The sequence below is a fragment of the Vulpes vulpes genome, chromosome 11 (assembly GCF_048418805.1).
Source record: "Vulpes vulpes isolate BD-2025 chromosome 11, VulVul3, whole genome shotgun sequence".
NCBI classification, from domain to species: Eukaryota; Metazoa; Chordata; class Mammalia; order Carnivora; family Canidae; genus Vulpes; species Vulpes vulpes.
Genome location: NC_132790.1, coordinates 83,540,707 through 83,566,412, shown reverse-complemented (window position 1 = coordinate 83,566,412; position 25,706 = coordinate 83,540,707). Strand labels below are relative to the sequence as shown.

Below are 25,706 nucleotides of genomic sequence, written 5' to 3'. Positions count from 1 at the left end.
CATATTCTCCTCATTTCTATTTGTGGCTAAGGAAACATAGATTGTCAACATTTATGATAGATGAAGGAGAATAATATAGGGATCATTTAGATATCATCCTTCCCATTATTTTTGTCCCATATTGACAGTATCATTTTTATGGTGATTCATTCCTTGTTTGAAGAAATAGTTGAGTGCCTGTTAAACATTCTAAGCATTTGAGGACATAGCAATGAATAACCAAAAATCCCTTCCCTCATGGAATTTACGTTTTAGTTGGGAGAGAAAGCCAGTGAATAAAATACCTAGACAAAATATTGTAGTATGATAAATATGATAAATGACAGTAAATGCTATATTAGAAAAATAAAGTAGAGAAGGAGGAAGAGATTGGGAATGGAAGGATGATTTTACATAGGATGGTCAGGAAAACCTCTCTAAGAATGTGACCTTAAGTGAACACTTGAAGGAAGTAATTGAGAATCATGTGTATATCTAGGGGAAGAGAAAATTTAAACTGCACAAATGGCCTTGAGATAGAAACATACCTAGGATATTAGACAACAAAGAAGCCAGTGTGGCTAAAGCATGTTGATTTATATATTGATTGCATTTGATTGTTTTATTGTCAGTACTTTTTCAAAATATAAAATACTTCCTCCACAGTTTTTCCTTTGCATGACATTAACTTTTGGTTGACAGCAACCTAGTTATCCTGTAAAGTATCCTAGATTTTTTTTTTCCCTCATGGTGTCATTTAACTTTTTCCTGACAGTTAAGAATACATGGACTTAAAATCCCAGGACCAGAATCCTGTAGCTTTGTGATCTAGGACAGGGTGTTTAAGATCTTATTTTTCTCATCTTCATACATAACTAGTAGTTACCACAGTATATAAATAATGCAAAATTATGGATTTGAAAAGTATATGCCATATAAATGCTAGTTATATCTTGTACATGAGAATTTCTCCCCTTGTATTCATCTGAATGTATTTGGAGAAATTGCTTTCTTACTGGACCTTTTTTGTTTGCTCTGTATTATCCTTGCAGATTTCTGCCTGATATTCTTCCCACTCTGAGCTTCTCTCTGCCTTTCTATACCTGTTTATTTGATATGATTTACCTTTGCGTTTGTTTATTCAATAAATTCGTTGGGCAAAGCATTATGGTAAGACTGCGCTCAAAGAATTTAAGTATTAGTTATGGACAATTGATTATTTAGGCTATTTGATTATCTTTATTTTGGTATCATTATATTGTTTTCTTAGCTCTCCTAAAAAAAAAAAAAGAAATTACTGTTTTGTGAAAGAAGTTAGTTTTCAATATCCCATTGCCCTTCATTAACTAGACAGTTTTTTTTTTTTTTTTAAGATTTATTTATTTATTTGAGAGAGCACACAAGCAGAAGAGGCAGAGGGAGAGAGAAATTTGAAGCAGACTCAGTGCTTAGAATGGAGCCCTATCACCCTGATATCTGACCTGAACTGAAACAAGGAGTCAGCTGCTTAACTAACTCCACCACCCAGGTGTCCCACTGTACCGTTCTTTTTACTTGACATGTAGAATGTGTCTAACAAATAGAAATTTATAACTGGTATTAGAGTAAAGCAGGAAACTGCTTTTTGAAGTAGATACAGGAGATTTTTTTTTCTCCCCACTCCCCTTTTAAAAGATTTTATTTATTTATTTATGAAAGACACAGAGAGAGGCAGAGATACAGTCAGAGGGAGAAGCAGGCTTCCCATGGGGAGCCTGATATGGGACTGGGTCTCAGGACCCCGGGATCACAACCTGAGCTGACGGCAGACACTCAACCAGTGAGCCACCTATGCACCCTAAGATTTTTTTTAAGAGTTTCTTCCCTTTTTTAAAAAAGGCTTATTTATTTTATTTTTTATTTATTTTAGATTTTATTTATTTATTCATGAGAGACACACAGAAAGAGGCAGAGACATAGGCAGGAGAAGCAGGCTTCCTGTGGGTAGCCTGATGTGGGACTTGATCCCAGGGCCCAGGATCATGCCCTGAGCCAAAGGCAGACACTCAACCACTGAGCCACTGAGATGCCCCATGGTTTATTTATTTTAGAGAGAGTGCATGCATGTGTGCACATGAGTGTGAGCAGGAGGGACAGAGAGGGAGAGAGAGAATCTCAAGCATACTCCTCACTGATCAAGGAACCTGAGGTGGGCTGGGGTTAGATCTCAAGACCTTGAGATCATGACCTGAACCAAATCAAGAGTTGGTTGCTCAACTGACTGAGCCACCCAGGTGCCCCATAGAGATTTTTCCTTTTAATCAGAGTATTTCCATGTGGTGCAAAAATGTAAAAGGACAAAAGGTCGGTTTAGTTAGGAATTGAGCTAGTTTTGTGTTCTGTTGTTGATGTCATTGTCTTTAGTGAGATTCCAGTTCAGATTCCTCTAGTTGTAGGCTACTTTTGTCTTGTTCATAGGATACCCAGAGGGGTTTTTTCAGTGTTCGTGTTGCACTCTCAGCTCTCTCTGTTCTTGTGTGGCAGAGACCATTCCTACTCCATGCTCCTGCCCGTCTTTCAAGTGGTGTTGCTTATGGCCTAGTACTTATATAATGAGGGTGATTCTTCATTGTCCTACTGCTAAGTCTTAAGCATGGTTTTTGTGCCTGGAGCCCCTGAGGGACCTTCTCAGCTTTCCTGGCCATTATGTCTGTGGTTGGTTTCAGGTAGAGTTTTCCGTCTCTCCCAAAGCTAGCAGATCTCTGTTTGATATTAGTATTAGGATTCAGGGTCCAGGACAATGTTTTGTCTTTTTCTTGCTTCCAGGGGAAGGATTTTTTCTTTCACCTTCTCGTAGCTGCAGTGGGCCTTTGCCTGTGTTGTGGTGGTGACTTAGTTTACTGACCCATCTCCATCAGATTAAGTCTTTTAATTTGCAGGAGACAAAAGTCTGGAGATGTGAGCTAGACTGTTGTTACCTTTCCCCCAGCAAGTGAAGATCTTGCCCTGCAGAGTTACACCACCATGTGAGATGCTCTCCGTTCTCAGAATTTGTTTTAAATACCCAATTGAGACATGTGTAAAAGAGCTTTTGAATGAGTGCAAACTTCTTGTCCTTCCACGCTGACAAACTAGTCCACACTTTGACAGACTAGCCCGCACTTCATCTTTGACAGTTCATTAAAATTTTAAGTTCATTTCTTACCCATTTTTTGTGGAGACCTTTTCCTCTTAGGCTCTGCCACAAACAATAGAGCTTGTTTACTTCACCTCTTCTTGGAGAGGCTTACTCTTTAGAAATTATAGTTAATTCAGCTCAAGATGGGCTCAAGAAAAGTTCTCTTTGTGTGTGTGTGTGGATTCAGCTATTTCTCATTGTTGATAGCCTACTACATTCTAAGTGGAAGCCAAACCCTATTGTTAGGCTTTTGACTTTGCTTTTAATTTTATTTAAATACAAAAATTACTTTTTATGTAGGTCAATCTGTTAGTCTTCTATGACTTCTGGTTTTTGTATTGTACTTAGTAAAAGACTTCTTCACCTTGAGAATATTTCCCATGTTTTCTGCTACTTCTTTGCTGAATATTTTTAAGTGTTTTGATTCATTAGGAATTAATTTTGGGGTAAGGTGCAATCTAATTTTCTTTCTAATGAACTGCCAGTTGTATCAAAATCATTTACTGAATAATTTATTTTTCCTCACTGCTTGTATTGCTACTATAACAGTAGGACTGAAATTATCTGTGAGTAGCAGAAAATCTGACCAACAATGGCTTGAATTCACAGGAGTAAATTTGTCTTAGCAAAATAAATCTCAGAGTAGACAAAACATGGTTGGTACTGCATCTCAGCAGAGCAAAGACCTAGACTTTTTCCATCCATCATTTTTTATCTGCATTCTTGTCCTTTTGTGGTGTAAAATTGCTGTTGAGCATCCAGGACTACACATGAGTTCTAGGTCACTGAGAGAGGAAGTGACAAAGACTAAAGAAATCATACTTGTTTAGTCTGGCCATTTTAAAAGGCTTTTCCAGAAGCCCTACCTAGCAAGTTACAAGTTTTTTTCTCATATATTTCTTGCATATTATTTTCCAGGCTACTAATGTATCTCTTATCATTAGTAGTACTGTTCTTTCCTTCAATTCATTAACTGAATTGTTTAAATATGAAAGAAAATATTAGATATATGCAGTTCCATGTTCATTGCATATTACCTAAGATGTAGAAACAACCTAAGTGTTCATCACTGGATGAGTGGTTAAAGAAAATGTGGCATATATATATATATATATATATATATATATATATATATATATATATGATACAACAGAATATATATATGTATATATATGAATAATATATACAAAAGAATATTATTCAGCTGTTAAAAAAGAAAGGAAATCTTGCCATTGTGACAACATGGTTGGACCTTGATGGTATTATGTTAAGTGAAATAAGACAAAAAAGGACAAATACCATATGCTTTCACTTATTTGGGGAATCAAAAAAAAAGGCACCCCCCCCCCCCCCCCACAAACTCATAGATAGAACAGATTAGTAATTGCCACTGGTAGGAGGTTTGGGGGCAGGCAAAGGGGTGAAAAGATACAAACTTCCAGTTATAAAATATGTAAGTCATAGGAATATAATGTATAGCATGATAACTATAGTTAATGCTGTTTTGCATATGTGAAAATTGCTAAGAGAGTTGCTCTTAAAAGTTCTAATCACAAGAAAAAAATCAATGACTTTCTGTAACTGTGTGGTGACAGATATTAATTAGACTTATTGTGATCATTTCACAGTATATGCAAATCTGGAATCATTATGTTGTATATCTGAAACTAATACAATGTTATATGTGAATTATAAATCAGTAAATAAAATATTTTAGTTCCCTAGAGGTTTTTTTAATTTTTAAATTTTATTTATTTATTTTTTTAAGATTTTATTTATTCATGAGAGACACAGAGAGAGAGGCAGACATAGGCAGAGAGAGAGATGCAGGCTCCATGCAGGGTGCATGGACTCAATCCCAAGACTCCAGGATCACGCCCTGGGCCGAAGGCTGACGCTCAACTGCTGAGCCACCCAGGCGTCCCAAGGTTTTTTGTTTGTTTGTTTTTAAATTTTGATTTGTTTTGTGCTACATTTGAATCCTTTGAAGTATACTTAGTTTTTTATTATATATTTGTAAATGCTTATTTTCCTGCCCTTCCTCTTGCTTGCTGTTGGGCTTGTGTAGATGGATTATTTATCTATTTTTTTTAGAGATTTTATTTATTTATTTGACAGAGAGGGTGTGTACAAGCAGGGGGAGTTTCAGAGGGAGAGGGAGAAGCAGGCTCTCCACTGAGTAGGGAGCCCAATGCAGGGCTTGATGGGACCATGACCTGAGTGAAGGCAGATGCATAACCAACTAAGCCGCCTAGGCGCTTCTCGATAGATTATTGAGATAAATGATATTCTTTGTTGTTGAGCATTAAATGACTGAATCTCACAGTTGATATAAAGCAAGAGAAGTTCTACCCTTATGAGCTTTTATGATACAGAAGCAACAGCAGCCTGTTGAGATACCTTTGAGAAGCATCTCACATTTCCACTCTTTTACCCTCTCCAGTCTACTCCTGACACTCCCACTTTCAAGGACTTAGGAAGATTCAGCCAGCCCCTTCAGTTCCTTTTTGATCTTCTTGAGGCTTAGTTAACTCCCTAACACTCATATAGCACCAAAATTTTGACTTCCTTTTCAGGTATTTGACCAAGTGCTAAGTAAACTCTTACTTATTTCTGATTTCTATTCCTGCTATTCTAAGTATCATACTCGTTCTCTTTCCTGAGATATCAACACAGCCCAAGCCTTTACTCATATCTAATTTCTTTGAAGCACTTTGGTCTAGAGAAAGCAAATAGCGATAAATTGGGAATATTCAGATACCATTTTCAAAGAATCTCTCAATGCTTTGTCAATTTATATTTTTCTACCAAGATGTTTTAGTCTAGAGTAGGGCACCTCTAACCAGTTGGATTCAATATCAGTTTCATGTTATGTTTTTGTTTTTAATTTAAATTCAAGTTAGTTAACGTAGCGTATTAATGATTTCAGGGTAGAATTTAGTGTTTCATCTGTTGCATGTAATACTCAGTGCTCATTACATCAAGTAGCCATCTTACTGCCCATCACCCCATTACCCTATCCAGTTTCATGCTTAAACAAAATGATACAATCTGATAATACCAAGAACCCATATTAGATTTCTTTTCTTTGAAAAGTTAATAAATCTGCTCTATAAAAGAAAATTAATAGGACATTTTTCATAAAATTGGAAGAAATAGAGTTGCAGTTTCAGATACAAAATACTATTTTTGTATTTCATAATGAAATACACTTTTGAAATTTTCAGTTCTTAAAAATTCTATTTTAAATAAATGAAAGATGCTGATTAGTTTGATCTGAATTCAGTAGCAAATATCTTTTCTAGTCTAAACTTCTTTAATTTTTTGTTGTTGTTGTTTATACTTCAAAGTATCTCAACTAGGACCCAAGTGTAACAACATCGGAACCGTTCTTTTTTGAATGTTGGCTTAAAATAATGAATTAAATACTTGGTTCTAAATAATAATTATGCGCACTGCATGAATTATTTATTATTGTGGAAGATAAAAAGAAACAATAGATACAAAACTATCCGTGTACTTATGTAAGTCACCTGCAATATCCACATCTACTTTTGAAAAAAAAAAAAGTTACTTTGTAGGTAGGGAAAAAAGCTTTATTCAAATTGATATCATATGTCAAATTTAATATGTTCTTTTTATTCCTTTTAGGACAGTGGTGATTATCCCCTTACCATGCCTGGACCTCAATGGAAAAAGTTTCGTTCAAACTTCTGTGAATTTATTGGAGTCCTGATTCGACAGTGTCAGTATAGCATAATTTATGATGAGTATATGATGGACACAGTAATCTCCCTTTTGACTGGTTTGTCAGACTCCCAGGTCAGAGCTTTTAGGCATACAAGTACCCTTGCTGGTAAGTAACCAATGTTTTATTTCTGTTTTATTTAGTTTTGTTAAATATGTTCTATTGCACTTAAAATGTATTTAGATTAAATATTAATTTAATTTTACTGTGCTCTTGAAAAATACCATCCCTCCCCTCCCCCAAATTCATCTGAATGGCTTGTGTTATCTGTTTAGGTAAGATGTATGACTATTTTGATAACTGGCATTTTATGGCCTGAGAATGAAACCTGAAAATTTCTGGCAAATTTCAGCAAATCTCTCTCTTAATGTTTAATAATTTTAATACATCATTATATTATAATCCAAGAGATTTTAGGAGTCCACTAGACCATATTCTTCGGTAAACCCCAAAATGAGTAGTTGAAATTCTAAATTCATAGTGGTGTTTTTTTCACTTTATTATATTGTTTTATTGCTCATTATTATAAATAAATGTATAAGTATTTATTTGTTTATATATTTGAAACAATTCTACCTACTTACAATTGCTACATAGCAACATTATTCCTATTCCTACTGATGTAATAATAACCTAAGTTTATCTCGATGTAATATCTCTGAAATCAGTTCATTTAGATAGGCTAGATAATCTGAAGAATTGACAGATTAGTTTTCACTATTATTTCATTTTGGAATTATCTAGAGAACTTCTCAGCCAAGTATATGTATTTTTTCCTTGTTTCTCCATAACAAGTCAATTTCAATAACTTAGCTATTGTTCTGGTTTCCCTCAACTGCTTTAACTGTGCTTACCGAAAATGACTGTTCTTTTTCATCTGTGATGTAGAGCAAGCACACACGTGTATACATGCACATTTGTGTAAATACTCCCAGAATACATCCTTTTTAGTAGCAGTAACTTTGTATTCATCTTACACATTACAATGACTACCAGATTTAATTTCATTAATCGTATTTCATTTTGCATTTAAATTAAATTTCTCATTTATCAAATATATTTAAATCTTTGGTTCTCAAACTTTTGCAAGTACCAGAATTATCTGCAGGGCTTATTGAAACAGATTACATGGCCTTACCTCCAGAGTCTAACAGATTTTAGGTTTCCTGATATTTTGGGGAATACACATTGATAACCGGTGGTTTAAAAATCTTATCATTTTCTGGCTTAATCTGCTGCCTGAAGCCAATATGATAATATTACCTATGGTCATTCATGTTTTCTTCCATTCCACTTTTTTCATTTCCTTTTTTCCCCTTATTTAATCCATATTCCTATCCATTATCTTCTTAGTTACATGTCTATGTAAAATAAACATGAATCACATTATCAAGAGTAACATTTTCCTTAGTATTAGGAAAAGAGGAAGATCTACCCAATTTTATCTTTTTCAAAAGGTAAAATAAAAAGTTTATTGCTGAAAAAGTTCCTATACAGAACAAACATCAAACAGTTTAAATTCTGTGTTTTGAGAGTATCTTCTTGCTCGTTATTAGGAAGAAAAGAGATCTTGTACCCAAGATTCTTTAAAAGGTATTGCAAATACACTATTATTTTAAATTATCTAAAAATTACACAATTTTTTCTTTCTAATTTCATGACTTTTTTAGTATCTTCTCCATTTGAGTTGCTTTTTTCTTTTTCTTCATATATTCCATTGAGTTTTCAACTTATTTTCCTCTATGTACAGTAATGCCCATTTAGCTGGTTGTCAGATGGATAGTAAATGCACAAGAAAGAATAACATATTGTAGAAATAAGTAGAATATTTTTACTTTTAAAATGTCTTTCCTGAAAAATGCACTCTAAGATTCTTTTGCATTTGTCCTCCACTGTCATGTAAATGAAGTATTACTGTATTTTACTGATTTTATAATAGTCCATTTCACCTCTCCTTTCCATTGGCCCATTTTCACTGACTTTTATTGTTGTGTTGTTTTCCCTATATTTATCTTCTGGCAATCTATATACGCTTATTTTACATATACTTAAATATATTTTAATTGTAGCTTTCCTTTTATCCCTTTTGAGTAGCTTCCTCCTTCCAGTATTTTTCTGCCTTTTTTTCCCCACAGTTTATCAGTGTTCATGATAGCTTTTTAAACTGCTTTGTATATCATCATCTAGCCTATTTGAATTTGAAATTATTTTTTTAGATCACATATCAAGAAAAATGGAAGGAAATCAACATGTTTATACTGATCTTTTAAAAAGTGGAAACATTTCTCAAGTGATTCTCAAATTTACTTCAAAATATTACTATACTTGCTATGTCTACAGTTATTATATCTTTCAAGACTCAGTTTCATAAAATGTAGGACTTGTCAGTCACCTTTAACAAAGCACAGAGATCTTGCTGAGAACTTAAGACCTGACTGGATAATAAATTATCCATATTTTTAAGGAATTTTTTGTTGTTGTTGTTCTCATCTTTTCTCTCTCTCTCTCTCTTTTTAATGATATGTATGCAAGGGGTAGATTAAAAGATAATCATTTTTATTCACTTTGCAGGACGAGTCTTGGGGACTAGATAAAATGGGCAGGAACATTTAATCCTCTGCTTCAAAGACTATGTGCATGGACAGTTACAAGGCAGTTATGGCCAGATATGATTATCGGCTTTGGAATAAAATGCTCCTTGACATTGCTTATATCTTAGCTGAGAAGAGAGACAATCAGGTTAGTTATTCTGTAGGGTACAGATGCGATGAGTTCCAGAGCTTCATGAGTCATCAGAGTGGTCCTATCAGTAGTACTTTTAATTGATCTTCCAAATAACTCATTTGCTTATTCAGTTTAATATGTGTCCCTATTATCAGTGTTTATGCATTGTTTTTAATTGTATACTTTAATCATATTTTTATTAAAAATTTTCATCATTCGGTAGTTGTTTAGGTCTGTTTATTCTACAGTTAACAGTAGTCTCATTTTTCCTTTGGAAGTAAACCATGTTTCCCCTTTTCTTAGAATTCTTTCTGTCAATAAATTGAGACAGATTGCTAGCTATTACATTTTATATTTTCCATTTTTTTTCTGTTATCTTAATTGGAATTTTAAAACATTCTCGCATTTGACCTAGTGCTTCACATTGCTGTACAGTTTTCATTAACTATTAATTTATAGAATTAAGTGCCCTTATTTCTGTTCTAAATAGCACCTCAGTTGGATTTACTGTGGATACAATTTATAGAAGTAACATTTTGTCATTATTTTGGTGAATATAGAATCTGAGACTGGGCACAATTTCTTTATTCCCCAGTTTGATAAAATTTTCATGAGGAAATAATCTCTTTTCTTTCCCCACCAAGGTCAAAATTAGATAGGATTCCTTCTGTTTTATCATTTCATTGTTTGGTATTATGAAGATAATTCTACTCTCAGAGTCTGTTTTTTCAGATCTATAGTTAAATTAGTTTTAGACATTTGCTTTAAAAATATTTGCCAATACTTTACAGAGTGTTGATTTTAAATTTTTGGTAGATGGCAATTTACAGGTTAAGTAATGTTGATTTAATTTTTTTATTTTTTGCGGTTTCCTCACCTATATCATTTTCTATGATGTTATAAATAGATTAATATTGACTACCACTCACTGCTAAGGTGAAAATGCTAATTTCAACAAAGGGAGATTAAGAATACAAAATTTGTATTAATAATAGCATGGTAATTGATTCTAATTTTTTCTAAAGTGAATTCTGGGAAAATTAGAAAATGTAGTTAAGATCATCATGTAATAGTCAAGTGGCCTAACTATGCTGAGAGGCCCAGCTTCACTAGTAGTTAACAATAGGTCACTCTCAGACCCTTGAGGGAGTAAACATTTCTTTATACTTTATTGTTTAATATTATTATGTTTACATATAGTTGATTTTTATATTGACATATGATTCATTGTTAATATTTTTAACCACGTCAGAATCTCTGGACTTATGTAGTTTGAGGAAAGATACTGTATATGAAATCGCTTTGTTCTCCAGTCATAGACTGAAAATCATTTTGCTTCAGTAAATAGGCATCTTTTCTTTGGCTTTCAGTTGCTGAAACCGTATAATACAGTGGTTCAAAAAATGGGTTCTGTGCCAGACTGTCCGGATCCATATCTCTTGCTGTCTTTCACTAGTTGGGTAACTTGGACAAATCCTTTTATCTACCTGGCCTCATTTTCTTCACATGCAAAGTGAGGAAGATCATGATAGCTACCTTTTTAAAAGAGATCAGGAGGGTATGGACCAGTGCCTGACATTTAGTAAGCTGCTCCTATTATTCTGTAATGACAAGAAGAGCTAATAGCATTGGCAATGTTTCACTTCATTCATGTTTTTACTCAGAATATATTGAAGACCTACTCTGTTTTAGTAATAAAAGACATTGCAGGTGGGGAAATCAGAAACAAATTAGATCTTTCAAAAACTATTAAGAAAACTAGTAGCATGCTTTTTCATTTTACTTAGCTTGTAGGTCCCAAATTCTCTTTATTAATTTCAATTAATCTCTTGACTAGACAGAATATTTTTGGTTTCTATGGTTAGGACCTGAAAAATTTAGGTCAGTTTGGCATCATCAAAGAGCAGATTATAGGATAAATAATCTTTTACATATTTTTTTCTTATGATTCATTATTTTGTTCTTCTAAAGACTTAATTTCTCATTGCTTTGTACTTTTACTTTATTTATTTATTTATTTATTTATTTATTTATTTATTTATTTTTATGATAGTCACAGAGAGAGAGAGAGAGAGAGAGAGAGAGAGAGAGGCAGAGACATAGGCAGAGGGAGAAGCAGGCTCCATGCACCGGGATCCCGATGTGGGATTTGATCCCGGGTCTCCAGGATCGCACCCTGGGCCAAAGGCAGGTGCTAAACTGCTGCGTCACACAGGGATCCCCTACTTTTACTTTTTTAAAAAACTTTATTACCTTTTTTTCTTATCTCTACTCTAGAGATAATACTTTCCAGTTTTCCAGGATTTGTATATTGTAGACTTTGGGTGTTCTTATGGGATTAATGCCCAATAATTGACCAAATTCATGAATGCTACTATATCTATAACAGTATTCATAAAATACAATAAACTTTAAAATGTTTTTAATTTATTCATGTAAATTTGTAAATATTTCTTTCAAATATTAAATATAATGTGTTTTCTAGTTATGTGTTTTAGTAATGTGTTTTCTAGTTAAAGAACCTTCGTTTTCTTAGATTTATTTCTTTCTGTTACAAAGTATGAAAATTTGCTTTCTTTTGGGGACCAGTAAAGATATCTTGATTTTAAAATCACTTTACAAACATGGCATATCTTTTATTCATTAGGTTGGTGATTTAGACAAAAAACTTTGGTGCCTTACTTTCCTCATCTGTATACTACTATACTAATAGTCTCATCCCATAGGAATGTAAGGCTTAAATGAATTCATATTATGTGTTTAATATATACAAGTCACTCAGTAGTTGTCTGATATTATAACTGCCGTAGAATGACAAAGCTTACTTGGTTTAGTTTTAAAGAGGGCAGAGAAATTGAGAAAATTTTTTGTGTATTTTTCATTGACATTTTCTTGTTGTACATTTAAACATTTTCTGTGCATATAAAATTACTATACTGATTATAGAGTATTCAGAAAAGGAGGAAGAGGGATCCCTGGGTGGTGCAGCGGTTTGGCGCCTGCCTTTGGCCCAGGGCACAATCCTGGAGACCCGGGATCGAATCCCACGTCGGGCTCCCGGTGCATGGAGCCTGCTTCTCCCTCTGCCTGTGTCTCTGCCTCTCTCTCTATCTCTCTGTGACTATCATAAATAAATAAAAATTAAAAAAAAAAAAAGAAAAGGAGGAAGATAGAAAAATAAAAACAGCCATAATTATATCACCTCATCATTGTACCCAGAACATGTGGTATTTCCCTAAGTTTTTTTTCTCATATGCATATTTATGAGGATTTTTGTTTTATTTTTCTTTTAAGATTTTATTTAATCATGAGAGTCATAGAGAGAGAGAGGTAGAAACATAGGCAGAAAGGGAAGCAGGCTCCCCACGGGGAGCCCAATGTGGGACTTGATCCCTGGACCCTGGGATCATGTCTCCAGTCAAAGGCAGACACTCAACCACTGAGCCACCAGGAGTCCTTTTCTTTTAAGATTTATTTACTTATTTGAAGAGAGAGAGAGAAAGAGAGCACATGAGCATGCAGAGGGAGAGGGCGAAGCAGATCTCCCTGCTGAGCAGGGAGCCTGATGGTGGGCCTGGATTCCAGGTCCCTGGGTTCATGACTTGAGCTGAAGGCAGACACTTAACTGACTGAGCCACCCAGGTGCCACTTTGTTTTAATTAAATTTAATTACTTAATTAGATTTTATTTATTTATTTGACAGAGAGAGAGAGAGAACACAGCAGAGGGAGCGGCAGGGAGAAGCAGGCCTCCCATTGAGCAGGGAGCCCAACATGGGGCTCAGTCCCAGGACCCTGAGATCATGACCCAAGCAGTGAAGTCAGGCACTTAACTGACTGAGTCACCCAGGCACCCCCACTTTTGTTTTATTTTAAAACAAATAATAGGATTAATTTTGTAGCATGCATTTTCTGTGCTTTTATTTTTTATAATTATGTCTGATATGGCAGGTTCATTTTCCACAATCTGAATGTCTTTTAAGTTATTTAACTTTTTACATTGTTAGATCCTTTGTCTTTTATTGGAGTCCCTATCATCTTTTGCTTTCTTCCTTAATTTATTCTCTCCTTTTTGGCTTTTTTTTTTTTTTGATAGCTTTGAGGAGGGGTTTTTTTTGGGGGGGGGAAGTATAATATTTAAGACTTTACATGCCTGAAAAGTATATTTTATCCTCCTTTTTAATTTTCTTCAAAATTTTTCCTCTAGCTTCCAGTGTTTGTGTTGAGAAGTCCAGTGCTTTTTCAACTTTCGACTCTGATAATTTTTCTTGTCTTTGGCAGCTTTTAAATTTTCTCTTTATCCTGGTATTCTGAAATATCATGGTGATATACCCTGATGTGTGTATATATTTTTTCCAATACATTATACTTACCACTCTTTGATCATTATCTATTGCTTGGATTGTTAATCTCTTGTAGTTTCTCATTTTCCAACTCTTTTCTTTTTAACATTGTTTCACTGATGTAAATTGTTCTCTTATCTCTTTGACAATGTTAATTATTATTCTGAAGTTTTTTTCTGCACCCTACTCTTATCTTCTGATTCTCTGCTCTTATCCCTCTCTTTCATGTTGGAGACTTTCCTCAAATATCTGCTTCTTGGTACTCTACTATTTCGAAGAGTAAGACATGAAAAAGGCAGTTACCAGAGAAGGAAGGTGTGTGTGTGAGAGAAAGAGAGAGAATGTGTTGTGTTTGACAGAGTGAGACAGTGGTTTTGTCTTCTTTGGTTAGCATCACTATAGGACGGTCTTGTGGTCAGCTAACATTTTCACTGTAGACCCTAAACTGTTGCTATAGATAATTATTTTCCATGGAGAAGTTCACCTTCTTTGCAGAAGGATCTTTCAGTACAGTTGCTCTGTACCATTTGGGAGTTGGGCAGGGTGAAGCAGCATCCGGGGCACTCTGCAATTCACATATATCTCTCTTCTGTATCTGATGATTCCAAATCTCTGGTTCATTTTATTGGGGGAATAAACTTTCTGGATTTCCAAGATGGGTGTATGATGGAGAAATTTCTTGACTCCCGAGGTTGAAGTAGATATTTTGGGATTTAATAAATTACTATACAGACTTTGAAATAAAACTATTTTTAGAGCTTACCTCTTTCCATCTTCTGTGGAACTTTGTACTTCTAATTCCTGAATGCTCTGGCTTCTGCAGAGCAAAATAGTTATTTTATTTTTCTTTTTAAAAAAAAATTTTTTTTCCTTTCTGTTATTTTTTTATAAAGAATTTATTTGTTTATAATTTAAAAGAATGTATTGTTTATGTGGAGAGAGAGCATGTGTGATTGTGTGCACAAGGGCAGAGGGAGGGAGAAGCAGACTTCCCACTGAGTAGGGAACCCAATACAGGGCTCAGTCCCAGGATGCTGGAATCATGACCTGAGCCAAAGGCAGATGCTTAACTTACTGAGCCACTTAGGTGCCCCTATTTTTCTTTTAGATATACATAGTTGTAATTACTTTTTTGACCATTGGGTTTGATTTGTATGCTCTCTGCTCATCCTTCTCCTTTGCATCCACATATATTAATATATTGTGGTTTGGATTTACAAATATTTTTCTCAATTTATTTGTTTTCTCTTTGTTCTTTTGATTGGATTTTCAAGAGAGAGAGGGATTGGTTAAATCTCTTACCATTTTTGGGTACCTGGCTGGCTCAGTCAGTAAAGCATGTGACTCTTGATCTTGGAGTTCTGAGTTTAAGCCCTAAGTTGGGCATAAAGTTTACTTAAAAATTAAATTAAATTAAAAATTTTTTAAAAACCTTGATCATTTATAAAGTAGATGTTTGTTGTAACCCTTTTTGTTTGTTAAAATAGCTTTATAAAACTAAAGAAGGAGTAGTATATCGTCCCTCTTTTAAAAATATAGTTTGTCCCATTATTGAACATACTTCTAAGGCATTACAGTGATAGTTTTCAGAAGTATAGTAGGTATCATTATATATAAATGGTGTTTTTTAGTTTTCAATTTTATGTTTAGGAACATGTAAATGTAAATTGTTGTATATTGGTTAAAAGAGTCTACAATCTTAATTTCATCCATCCCATTTGCCTGTAACCACTTCTTTTTGTTTTGGTGTTTTCCTTTTATGCTGCCAATTCCAGTATAGTTTTTCTTCTGTTGAGACTTTAAATCTTTTGATGCTTTATTCTTGGTGTTCTTCACACCCTTCATATCTTCACTTCCCCCACTTTCCTAGCTTAGATCCTTTCATCCACATTTATTACAGTCATGTCCCTTTCTCACACCCTCAATATCTTTGCCTTTCTTTCCCTCCATCATACCTCCTTGGAAAACCCTATCCTCCATATCTGTACCAGAGCAGTTGAAAGTTAAGAAAAACATAAAATCATAATGGCTGGGCTTTAGATTTTTCTCATAAGTGGGCCTTTAATGTTGCCTAGCAATCCTATTAGAGTATTCTTCTATGTAGATACTCGTACTTACGAATTATTTCATACCTTCTTCTCAAACCTGTAACATCCCCTATTTTCTTACTTTGACACTTAGCTGATTTTTTTGCTTGCTTAATAGAGACAACAGAATTCTTCAAGGATTAGACCTACTTACCTAGGTGCAGCTTTGCCCATATACCCTACGTTTTCTCTTATTACTGTTAACCTCTAAGGTCGATCCTTGCCCTGGTGAAGTGGATCTGACCCCTGGTTTCCACCCCAAGAACTTTGCTCTTCAATGTTTTCTCTCTACCAACTTCAGTTTCCCCACTTTTATTAGATAATTCTCATTATACTAATATGGCATTAAACGCTTATCTTTTAGGAACATTCTCTATTAGTTAAGGCGCTCCAGAGACACAGAACCAATAGGAGATATATTTACTTACTGGTATATACATACATACCAAGATGTGTATGTGTATCAAGATATGTATATCTTGGTATGTATGTATGTATGTATGTATGTATATACCAAGATATGTTTGGGGAGAGGAAGTTTTATTTGAAGGAGTTTGCTCACACAGTTATGGGAGCTGGCAAATTTGAGATCTGTAGGGTAGAACAGCAGGCTAGAAACAGGCTGGAGTTGTACAGTCCTGAGGCAGAAATTGCTTCTCTAGGAAACCTCGGTATTTTTTCTTAGAGTTTTCAAGTGACTAGAGAAAACCCACCACATTATTGAAGGTAATTTCCTCTACTTAAAACCAACATTATAGATGTTAACCATATCTACAAAATACCTTCACAGTAATACCTGGATTAGTGTTTGATTAAATAATTGAATTATTTGACAGTAAGACTGACCATTACATCCTCCCTTGTTTCCCCATTCCCTTCTAGCTACATTCACATTTCTCTACTGTTCTTTATGGCAAATTTTAACTATTTCTGTTCATCATCAACTGATATCTTTACTTACTCTCCTCCTGTTCTCTTTAAACCCACTCTTTCTTTTCTGCCATATTAGTTTTCTTTTTCTGCCATATTATGCCTCTGCTTTTGTTGCAGTCAGCAATTACCTTTTATTGTCCAAATCACTGGGAAGCTCCCAAACGTCATCTTTCTCTCAGTAGACATAGTTATTGCTTCCATCTGAAATCACTATCTTCACTTGTTTTCTGGAATACACTGTCTTAGTGGATCTTTGAAAGCTAAACTGTAAAGATTGAATTATCTCAGAACTCAAGTTTTAAGCCCTTTAATCTTTTGTTTTTATTCTCACTCTTTACTGAATAAAGTGAAAACCAATTCCATAGTTTTACTATTTCTGCCAAAAAATGATAGTGGAAGAGGTAATACAGCCACGATTTAAAATTCAGAATAAAAAACTATATAGTAAAATGTCCTTCTTCCACCCATGGCTCTCAGCCATCAAATTCTCTTCCTTGAAGGCAACCAAAGTTGCCAGTCTCATATATTTTTTTCCAGAGATTATGAATATAATGGCACATACATATTCATTGAGAGCAGTATGATGTAGTACTTAAGAACTTGGACTATGGAGCATGACTGCCTGTAATCAAATTCTGTCTCTGCCAGTTACTGGCTGTGTAACTGGCAAGTCTCTTAGCTGATCTGGGGCTCAGTTTTCTTCTATGTACAAAAGGAATAATTAGTATATACTTGATAGAATTGTGAAGTATATAATGAAGTATTCATCAACAAATATCTTGGGGATCACTGGATAGCTCAGCGGTTTAATGCCTTCCTTTTGCCCAGGGTGTAGTCCTGGAGTCCCGGGATCGACCCACATCAGGCTCCCTGCATGGAGCCTGCTTCTCTCTCTGCCTGTGTCTCTGCCTCTCTCTCTTTCTGTGTCTCTCATGAATAAATAAATTTAAAAATCCTAAAAAAAAAAACCCCAAAAAAACCCAAAACAGAAAAAACCAAATACCTTCAAATATAACAAATATCAAATAAATTATGGCTCATTTTTTCTGATGGCTGAGTAGTTTATTCATTGGTCAGATGTACTGTCTAGTTTTATGGCTCTAAGTAACAATGTCTTTTTTTAAAAGATTTTTTCTATTTGAGAGAAAGATAGCAAGCACAAGCAGAGGAGAGAGGGAGAAGCAGGCTCCTCCCTTAACAGGGAGCCAGACTCGGGACTTGATCTCAGGCTTGATCTCAGGACCCTGGGATCATGACTGAACCAAAGGCAGACACTTAACAGACTGAGCCACCTGGGAGCCCCAATAACAATGACTTTGATGATGGCTTCCAAATGTTATTCCACTTAGATACCTAATAAGCACAAAGCTTTCTAATTACCCTTGCCTTTTCTTTTATCTTATTTCCTACGTTATAATCTGTCATGGTTTCTTTTAGCTCTACCTTCAAAATCTCTCTACCAAAATGAGACCATTTTAATCTAAGCCAGTATTGCTTTACTGAGTTGCTCAAAGCCAACAACTTGAGAATCATCATTGCAGACTTTTGGCAAAATATTTTGGTCTTCTATTTGGTCTCCCTTTTTCTTTTCCACTTTTACTCTTCTATAATCTGTTCATACAACAGTTTGAAATGTAAATCAGACTATTTCCCACTCACACTATATTTTCCAGTGGGTCTTACCTCATTTAAATTTAATTCCTGAGTCATAACTAGATCCTAGTAGAACTCTCGTAACGTGGCCTCTTGATTTCTTCCTTACCCTCACTTGTTTCTGTGCTTCAGCCACACCAAATCCCTTGCTCTTTTATGAATGCACTCATCATAACAATTTATCTCATAACCTTCATACTTTTTACTCCCTCTCCCTGGAACACTTTTGTGTCATATAATCATATGCTCATTTCCTCAATGTTGATATGTGAGCTCTGCAGAGAGGCTTCCTACCTGACTACCCTTTTTACTCTATTTTTTTTTTACTATACTTTAAAAAAATCATCTCGTATTTTTCTTTATAGATTTTTCATTAACTGACATACTTTTTTTCATTTGTATATTCTGTATCTGTTTATTGTCTGCTCCACACTAGAATATAATAATCATGAGGCAGGTACTCTTGTCTCATTCACTTTTGTACTTCTAATTCATGGAACAGTGCTAAGTTCATGTTGAATTGATAAATGAGTAAGGAAGCACTAAATTAGTGTTTATTGAACTCTCTGTGGTAAAAGACTAGTTTTTTAATTACCAATCTGTTACAACCTAATACTTTTGTGAAATGGAATAAAATGAAGTATATGTTTCTTAGTATCATTTTATTATTGGAGTCCATGGACATAAGATCACTGTCAGATTGTTATAAAAATGTCTAAAAGCTTACTTGCAAATTTGTACTGATAATGAACTGTTAACAAAGTATTTGTGGTCAGCACCTATTTCCAGACCATATTATGAGTAGCACAGCACTTAAATAAGTTTGCCATTCTATAGCCACCAGTTAAAATTCAAAGGCTAAAACAGTATTTTTCTCTTTGGTAAACAAGTAGAGACTGTTTCAAAGCCGGTGTCACAGAATCCAGGCTGAATTCTTGTAGGATTATTAATATATAAAATAGTTCCTTTAGAAATACCAGTAAAATTTAATTAGTGTTCCCTCTGTGCAGGAAGGAGTCTTTTTCACTGGACTCAGTCAGATATCACAATCCCCATTGATGTCTATGTCATTAAATTAGAAGTCTTTTCTTCAGTAGCTATTTATTTGCTAGTATGTTGGTATGTGAAATGAAAATTTCCAAAGCTTAAGTTTTACAGATCAATAAGCATTTTATCTCAGTAAATAGTGTTCTATCCTAATACTTCTGTGAAAATTTATTGATCATTTTGCATTTTTATTTGCTTTAGTATGTTGATTTTTTATGTTTATGTATCTAGGATGGGAGGAGGGTCATTACACACAATGGCAATTGGGAGTTTGGGATCTGGGATTACAAGGAGATAAATAGCTAAAAGCAAAAGTCCTTTTTTTTAAAAAAAATATTTATTTAAGAGAGAGAGAGAGAGCGAGCATGTGCACACGCACACACAAGTTGGGGCGAAGAGCAAAGAGAGAGGGAGAAGCAGACTTCCTGCTGAGCAGGGAGCCCAATGCAGGGCTTGATCCCAGGACTTCTAGATCATGACCTGTGCCAAGGCAGATGCTTACCTACTGAGTTCACCAAGACACACCAAAAGCAAAAGTCTTTAAATTGAAGAATTCTGTGTCTTGGTTTCCTCTAGTGAATCCCAGCTAGGGTTCGTGTTAATTTTAATGCTTTCTGACTCCTTCATCTACAAGTCATTTTGTTTTGAGGATCTGGAAGTATTTACTGAATTAAGCTCCATTGGTATGATTTTGTTTTTTGTTTTTTTTTTTTTCCATTGGTATGATTTTGTATCCTTAGGGCAAACTCTGTCACATTATTATCTCTGACTTGGGTAGTGTGAATGGCCCAGATCCCTCTTGTCTTTGAGCTATTCTCTTTTTTATACAGATTAGTTTAAAAAGTGGTTTTAACTTTCATAGTATTATCAGATATCCTGTTGACAATGTGTGAAATATTGTAAAATCAGTAGACTGTATTTTGAAGCAAGAATATTTCTTGTTTACTATTTGAGACACTGTATATTAAGAAATACTTTAATTAAATGTATTTCTAAGTGGTCACTAACTTAAATACATTTGCTTATATCCTATTTTAGCTGAAGGGCAGCAGTCATTAATATGGAATTGGCAAAAATACAGATAGTTTCAGGTTAACAATTTTGTGTATGTGTAGGTAATAGATACAGATAAGATGTATATTTATGTGTAATTAAAGGGAAATAGTGAAGTTTTAAGAGAAATGCATGCTTATATATATAGTTATGGGTATGTTTGCAGATAATCAGATCAGTATTCTAAAACACTGGTTCATTTTTTTATAACTGTACATTCATTCATATTTGCAGATAAATAAATAACCTAGAAGAAAAAAAAAGGGAAGTTACTTTACCTGCACAAACTCTCTTATTCCTTTCCGATATTTTCTACACTATCATCATTTCAATAATGAAAATAAATATGAATAGAGAAAAGTTTAAGGTTTGTGTCATACCTGTTTCTTAGATGACTTGAAATAGAAGTTTGAAAGTGTTTAAAGATTTGCGAATACAAGTGAACATTGAGAGCACATGATGTAATGAGCACTGAGTATTATATAGGACTGAGAGTCACTGACCTCTACCTCTGAAACCAATAATACATTATATGTTAATTAATTGAATTTAAATTTAAAAATAAAAGTACATTAACAGTATGGGAAAATAGGTCAATCAGAAATTCACAGGATAAATTTTTAATTAATGAGTTTGATAGAATATGTATTTCAGGGTTTGAAGGTTATGCTATATTCACAGAGGTGAGGAACAGCAAGCAGAAAACCCATCTTTCTGAGTAAAGATCATGAATTGATTGTAAACATCTAAGGCATCTTTGAAGTGTCTAAATAAAGGTATTGAAAAAGCAATTGTGTATACACAGAATTCGTGGTCAGAAGAGAGTTCTAATAGACACGATTAGTACGCCCTTACTAAAGTATGCATATTTGATGGTGGGGAAGAGGAGTTGTTAAATCTTTCTTACTGATAATTAGGATGACGCTGTTTTTTTATTTTATTTTATTTTATTTTATTTTATTTTATTTATTTTATTTTATTTTATTTTATTTTTTATTTTATTTTATTTATTTTATTTTATTTTATTTTATTTTATTTTATTTTATTTTATTATTTTATTTTATTTTTTTGAGGCTGTTTTTAAATGGGAAATATTAATGAACCAAGCTATAGAGACACTGAGGCACAGAAAAACAGCTTAAGATGATGACTTTATTTCTGTAAAATAAGTTTCATTTTTTAATTTATGACTGAGTTATAAAACATAGAAACTGAGTCATTTCTTTCCTTCATCCATTTCCATTATAAATTTGTAATCTTATGGATAAAGATCTGATTAATAGGTATATACCATCATCTTCCTTAATTTCATAGCCATGAAGCTCATGACTGCATTGGTGAATGTTGCCTTAAACCTCAGTATTCATCAAGATAATACACAAAGACAATATGAAGCTGAAAGAAATAAAATGATTGGGAAGAGAGCCAATGAAAGGTTGGAGCTACTTCTTCAGAAACGCAAAGAGGTAAGTTTCATGTTTCATACTATCTGTAAAAAGGCATATGTGCATTTTTAAAATTTATTTAAGTTAGATTATGTGATCTCAGACTTTTCAAATTAACCTGGAATGGTCAGCCAGTTATTATCTGAATGCTGTCTGATGACAGAAGAAAATCCTAAAACAATCCTACTTTTGGAAGAAGGTAATCTGGAGGTTAGGTAACTCAGAAGGATTATCAAGCTGTGAGTTCATAAAGCATAATAAATACTAAGATCAGAGCTGGAGGCCAGCAAAGCCGCATTTCCAGAAGGAAGCCAAAGACTTCGTACTAGGTGATAAATAAAGTATTTCTGTGAATAAAATTGGTCCCAGTTTTACACTGAGATTTTCATATACTGAAAGTGTTTTAAACTGGCTTTTTAGTAGATAACATTTTTAATCTGTCCATTAGGAAATAAAATTTTAAATGTACAGTATAGTCTGTATTTTAACTTGGAGAAAGAATAATATATTGCTGTAAGTAAATTATCAATGAGTAATGGGTTGTACAGGCAACAGGAAGCAGCAAACTTATGTCTAAGTTATCATTTGTAGTCTATTAGGGTGTTAGGGCTACTGTTACAAATAGAGCAAACTGAGTGGCTTAAAAGAACAGAAATTTATAGTCTCATGGTTCTATAAGCTAGAAGTGGAGGATAACTCCGTTTTTTCCATGACTTCCTTGTGTATCTGTCTCTAACTCTCCCCTTTCTATAAAGAAACCAATCCTATTGGATTTGGAGCCCACTTTAATCCAGAATGACCTCATCTTAACTAATTACATCTGCCACAATTGTGTTTCCAAATAAGATTTGAGGTACTGAGGCATTAGGACTTCATCATATGAGTTTCTAAGGAACACAGTTAAAATGATAATAAATACTATACTTGAAATATTGTGAAAGTAAAATTTGGAGTTGTACATTACTAAGTACTACTAACCAAACTGTATGTCTCTTATAATTTTTTATATAATAAATGCAGGAAAAGTAATTTTTAAAACTTAAAATAAGTTGCAGTAATTTGAATTTTTTACTGTGTAAGGATTCCCAACTTTATTTTCATAAACCTGAAATAAAGCATATAGCGAAAGAAGTCTGAAGGAGGAATTTTATTTTCACATTCTTGTAATAAAAGCAAATATTTCACTGAGTATTAACTGCAGAACAGGTTATAAAAAATATCACTTGGAATGTAATTTTATATCATTGCTTTTATTCCTGTTGAGCAGTGAATAAGCTCAAACTTTATTCAGTAGTATTACCTGAATCTTATATCATTACTGTATTGTTTGTTTTTTTCCATGCGTTCCGCCACTAATGAGGGTCCTTCTTATCTTCTAGTCTACCTTCTAAATTGGAAACTTGGCCTACTCTCATTTATGAGCTAAACAGATGAGAATAACGTTTGGATATTTTAGATAGAATATTTTCTTTTACTGTGGCAAATGTTACAATCAAGGATGATCTGTTACAAAAAGAGGCAAAACAAGCCAGGGACCTGACTTTGTTAGAAGAGGTATAGAGGGATCCCTGGGTGGCGCAGCGGTTTGGCGCCTGCCTTTGGCCCAGGGCGCGATCCTGGAGACCCGGGATCGAATCCCACGTCGGGCTCCCGGTGCATGGAGCCTGCTTCTCCCTCTGCCTGTGTCTCTGCCTCTCTCTCTCTCTCTGTGAGTATCATAAATAAATAAAAATTAAAAAAAAAAAAAAAAAAAGAAGAGGTATAGAAATAGGGGCTTCTTTCCAAAGCAGGTTGTATTTGGGACCACAGCAACACTACTCCTGTTAGTCACTGTGTGTATTTGTAAAGAGAGACAAAGGTTCTAACATCAGTGTAGTAAAGCTGTTGAAGTAAGTAATTTCAGACATCTGTTGAATAATAAGTGAGAAAAAAGAACTGGTAATTACTAAGAATAAGAAGAACCGGGAATTATAATAACTGAAACTGTGCATTTCAAATAAAATCAGGATTAATTTTTTTTTTTTATTTCAGCTACAGGAAAACCAGGATGAAATTGAAAATATGATGAACTCTATTTTTAAGGGTATATTTGTTCATAGATACCGGTAAGGAATTTTATAAATCACTTTAGATTTTTAACTTAATTTATTGCTTCTGTGTAGACCTAGATAATTATAAAAATGAAAAGGCTAAATAAATGTCATACTGTTCTTGTGAAGGAAGTTGTACCATTACCACATTTTTAAAAATTCAGAACATATATTGTTAGAGACATTCAGTATACTTGCATTTGTACTGATGGAATATTAATTAATATGATAATCATTAAGTTAACATGGCCTTTAATAAAATGTGACTGTCTTGATATTTGAAAACATTTTAATGTCCTACTTCTTGCCCTGTGATACTTATCTTGTTCCATGGTCAGATTAATCAACAGTCTTTTAAAAATACCTCTGTGAAGATAAGAGAAAAGTTGACAGAAAAGGGCACCTCTGTAAATAATCAACAGCACTTTTTTACCTTCAGCTATATACATGAAAGTAGAAGCAAAGTATTTTTGGTATGTTCCATGACAAACAAGTTTAATTTGTCTTTCTGTGAACTTTTAAATTACCAACTACATTATTAAACAGCGTACTTCATGGAGAATTAATTATATACATATACTTGTTACCTTCTGTTAATTACGCATGGTATGATATGTGTTAAGGTAGATAGATAATAGAGAACTGTTTTTAGACACATTTGAGATTTTAATTGGCCAGTTAATTTAAAAAGTTAGTTAAAACAGGGAAATCCGTTTTTAAAAAAAGAAACGTAACTCACATTTTATCTTAAACATTTTGTTTAATTCCGTTATTTCAATTAATTTGAATTTGAATTCAGTTAATTCAAAATATAAAAATACCTTTTGATCTTTTTGGTTTTCAAAGAAAAACACTGACTCAAAAAGATATATGCACCCCCATGCTCATTGCAGCCTTACTATAGCCAAAATATAAAAACAACCTGTAGATGGATGAATAGATAAAGAAATTGTAGTATATATACAATGGAATATTATTCAGCCATTAAAAAATCCTGAAACCTTACCATTTGTAATAATATAAATGGACCTCAAGAGCATTATACTAAGTGAAATAAGCCAGAGAAAGACAAGTATTGTGCTGATATATGTGGAATCTTAAAAAACAAAACCAAGCTCATAGATGCTGAGAACGGATTGGTGATTGCCAGAGCAGAATAGGTAGGAGAAATGAGTGAAGGAGGTCAAAAAGAAAAAAGGAAAAAAATACGGTGCCCTACTGAACAACCCAGAAAATAGTTCACTGTTATCTAGTAAATTGTGCCTTTTATATTATTAGGAAATTTAGGCAAATTTAATAAACTTGAACTTAACTTCCTTCATGGGTAATGGAACTATTAGAACCTGAATGATAAAATTGCACAGGAAAAATCTCTTTAAGAGCTGATTAAAAAAAGACAGTGAGAGACACTATGCAACCTGATAGGGATACAGACTACACATACTACA

The 25,706-nt window shown here is 33.8% G+C and overlaps 1 protein-coding gene across 3 annotated transcripts in view; it reads left to right on the top strand.

Annotated features, from left to right (window-relative positions):
* STAG1 (STAG1 cohesin complex component) overlaps positions 1-25,706 on the top strand; it is a 401,472-nt gene that overhangs the window by 222,823 nt on the left and 152,943 nt on the right. For all 3 annotated transcript variants that reach the window (XM_026015434.2, XM_072726920.1, XM_072726921.1), the window contains 3 exons: positions 6,788-6,992; positions 22,038-22,189; positions 24,200-24,273. In XM_026015434.2, coding sequence (XP_025871219.1) covers positions 6,788-6,992; positions 22,038-22,189; positions 24,200-24,273 — 431 coding nt within the window. The remainder of the gene's footprint in view (positions 1-6,787; positions 6,993-22,037; positions 22,190-24,199; positions 24,274-25,706) is intronic.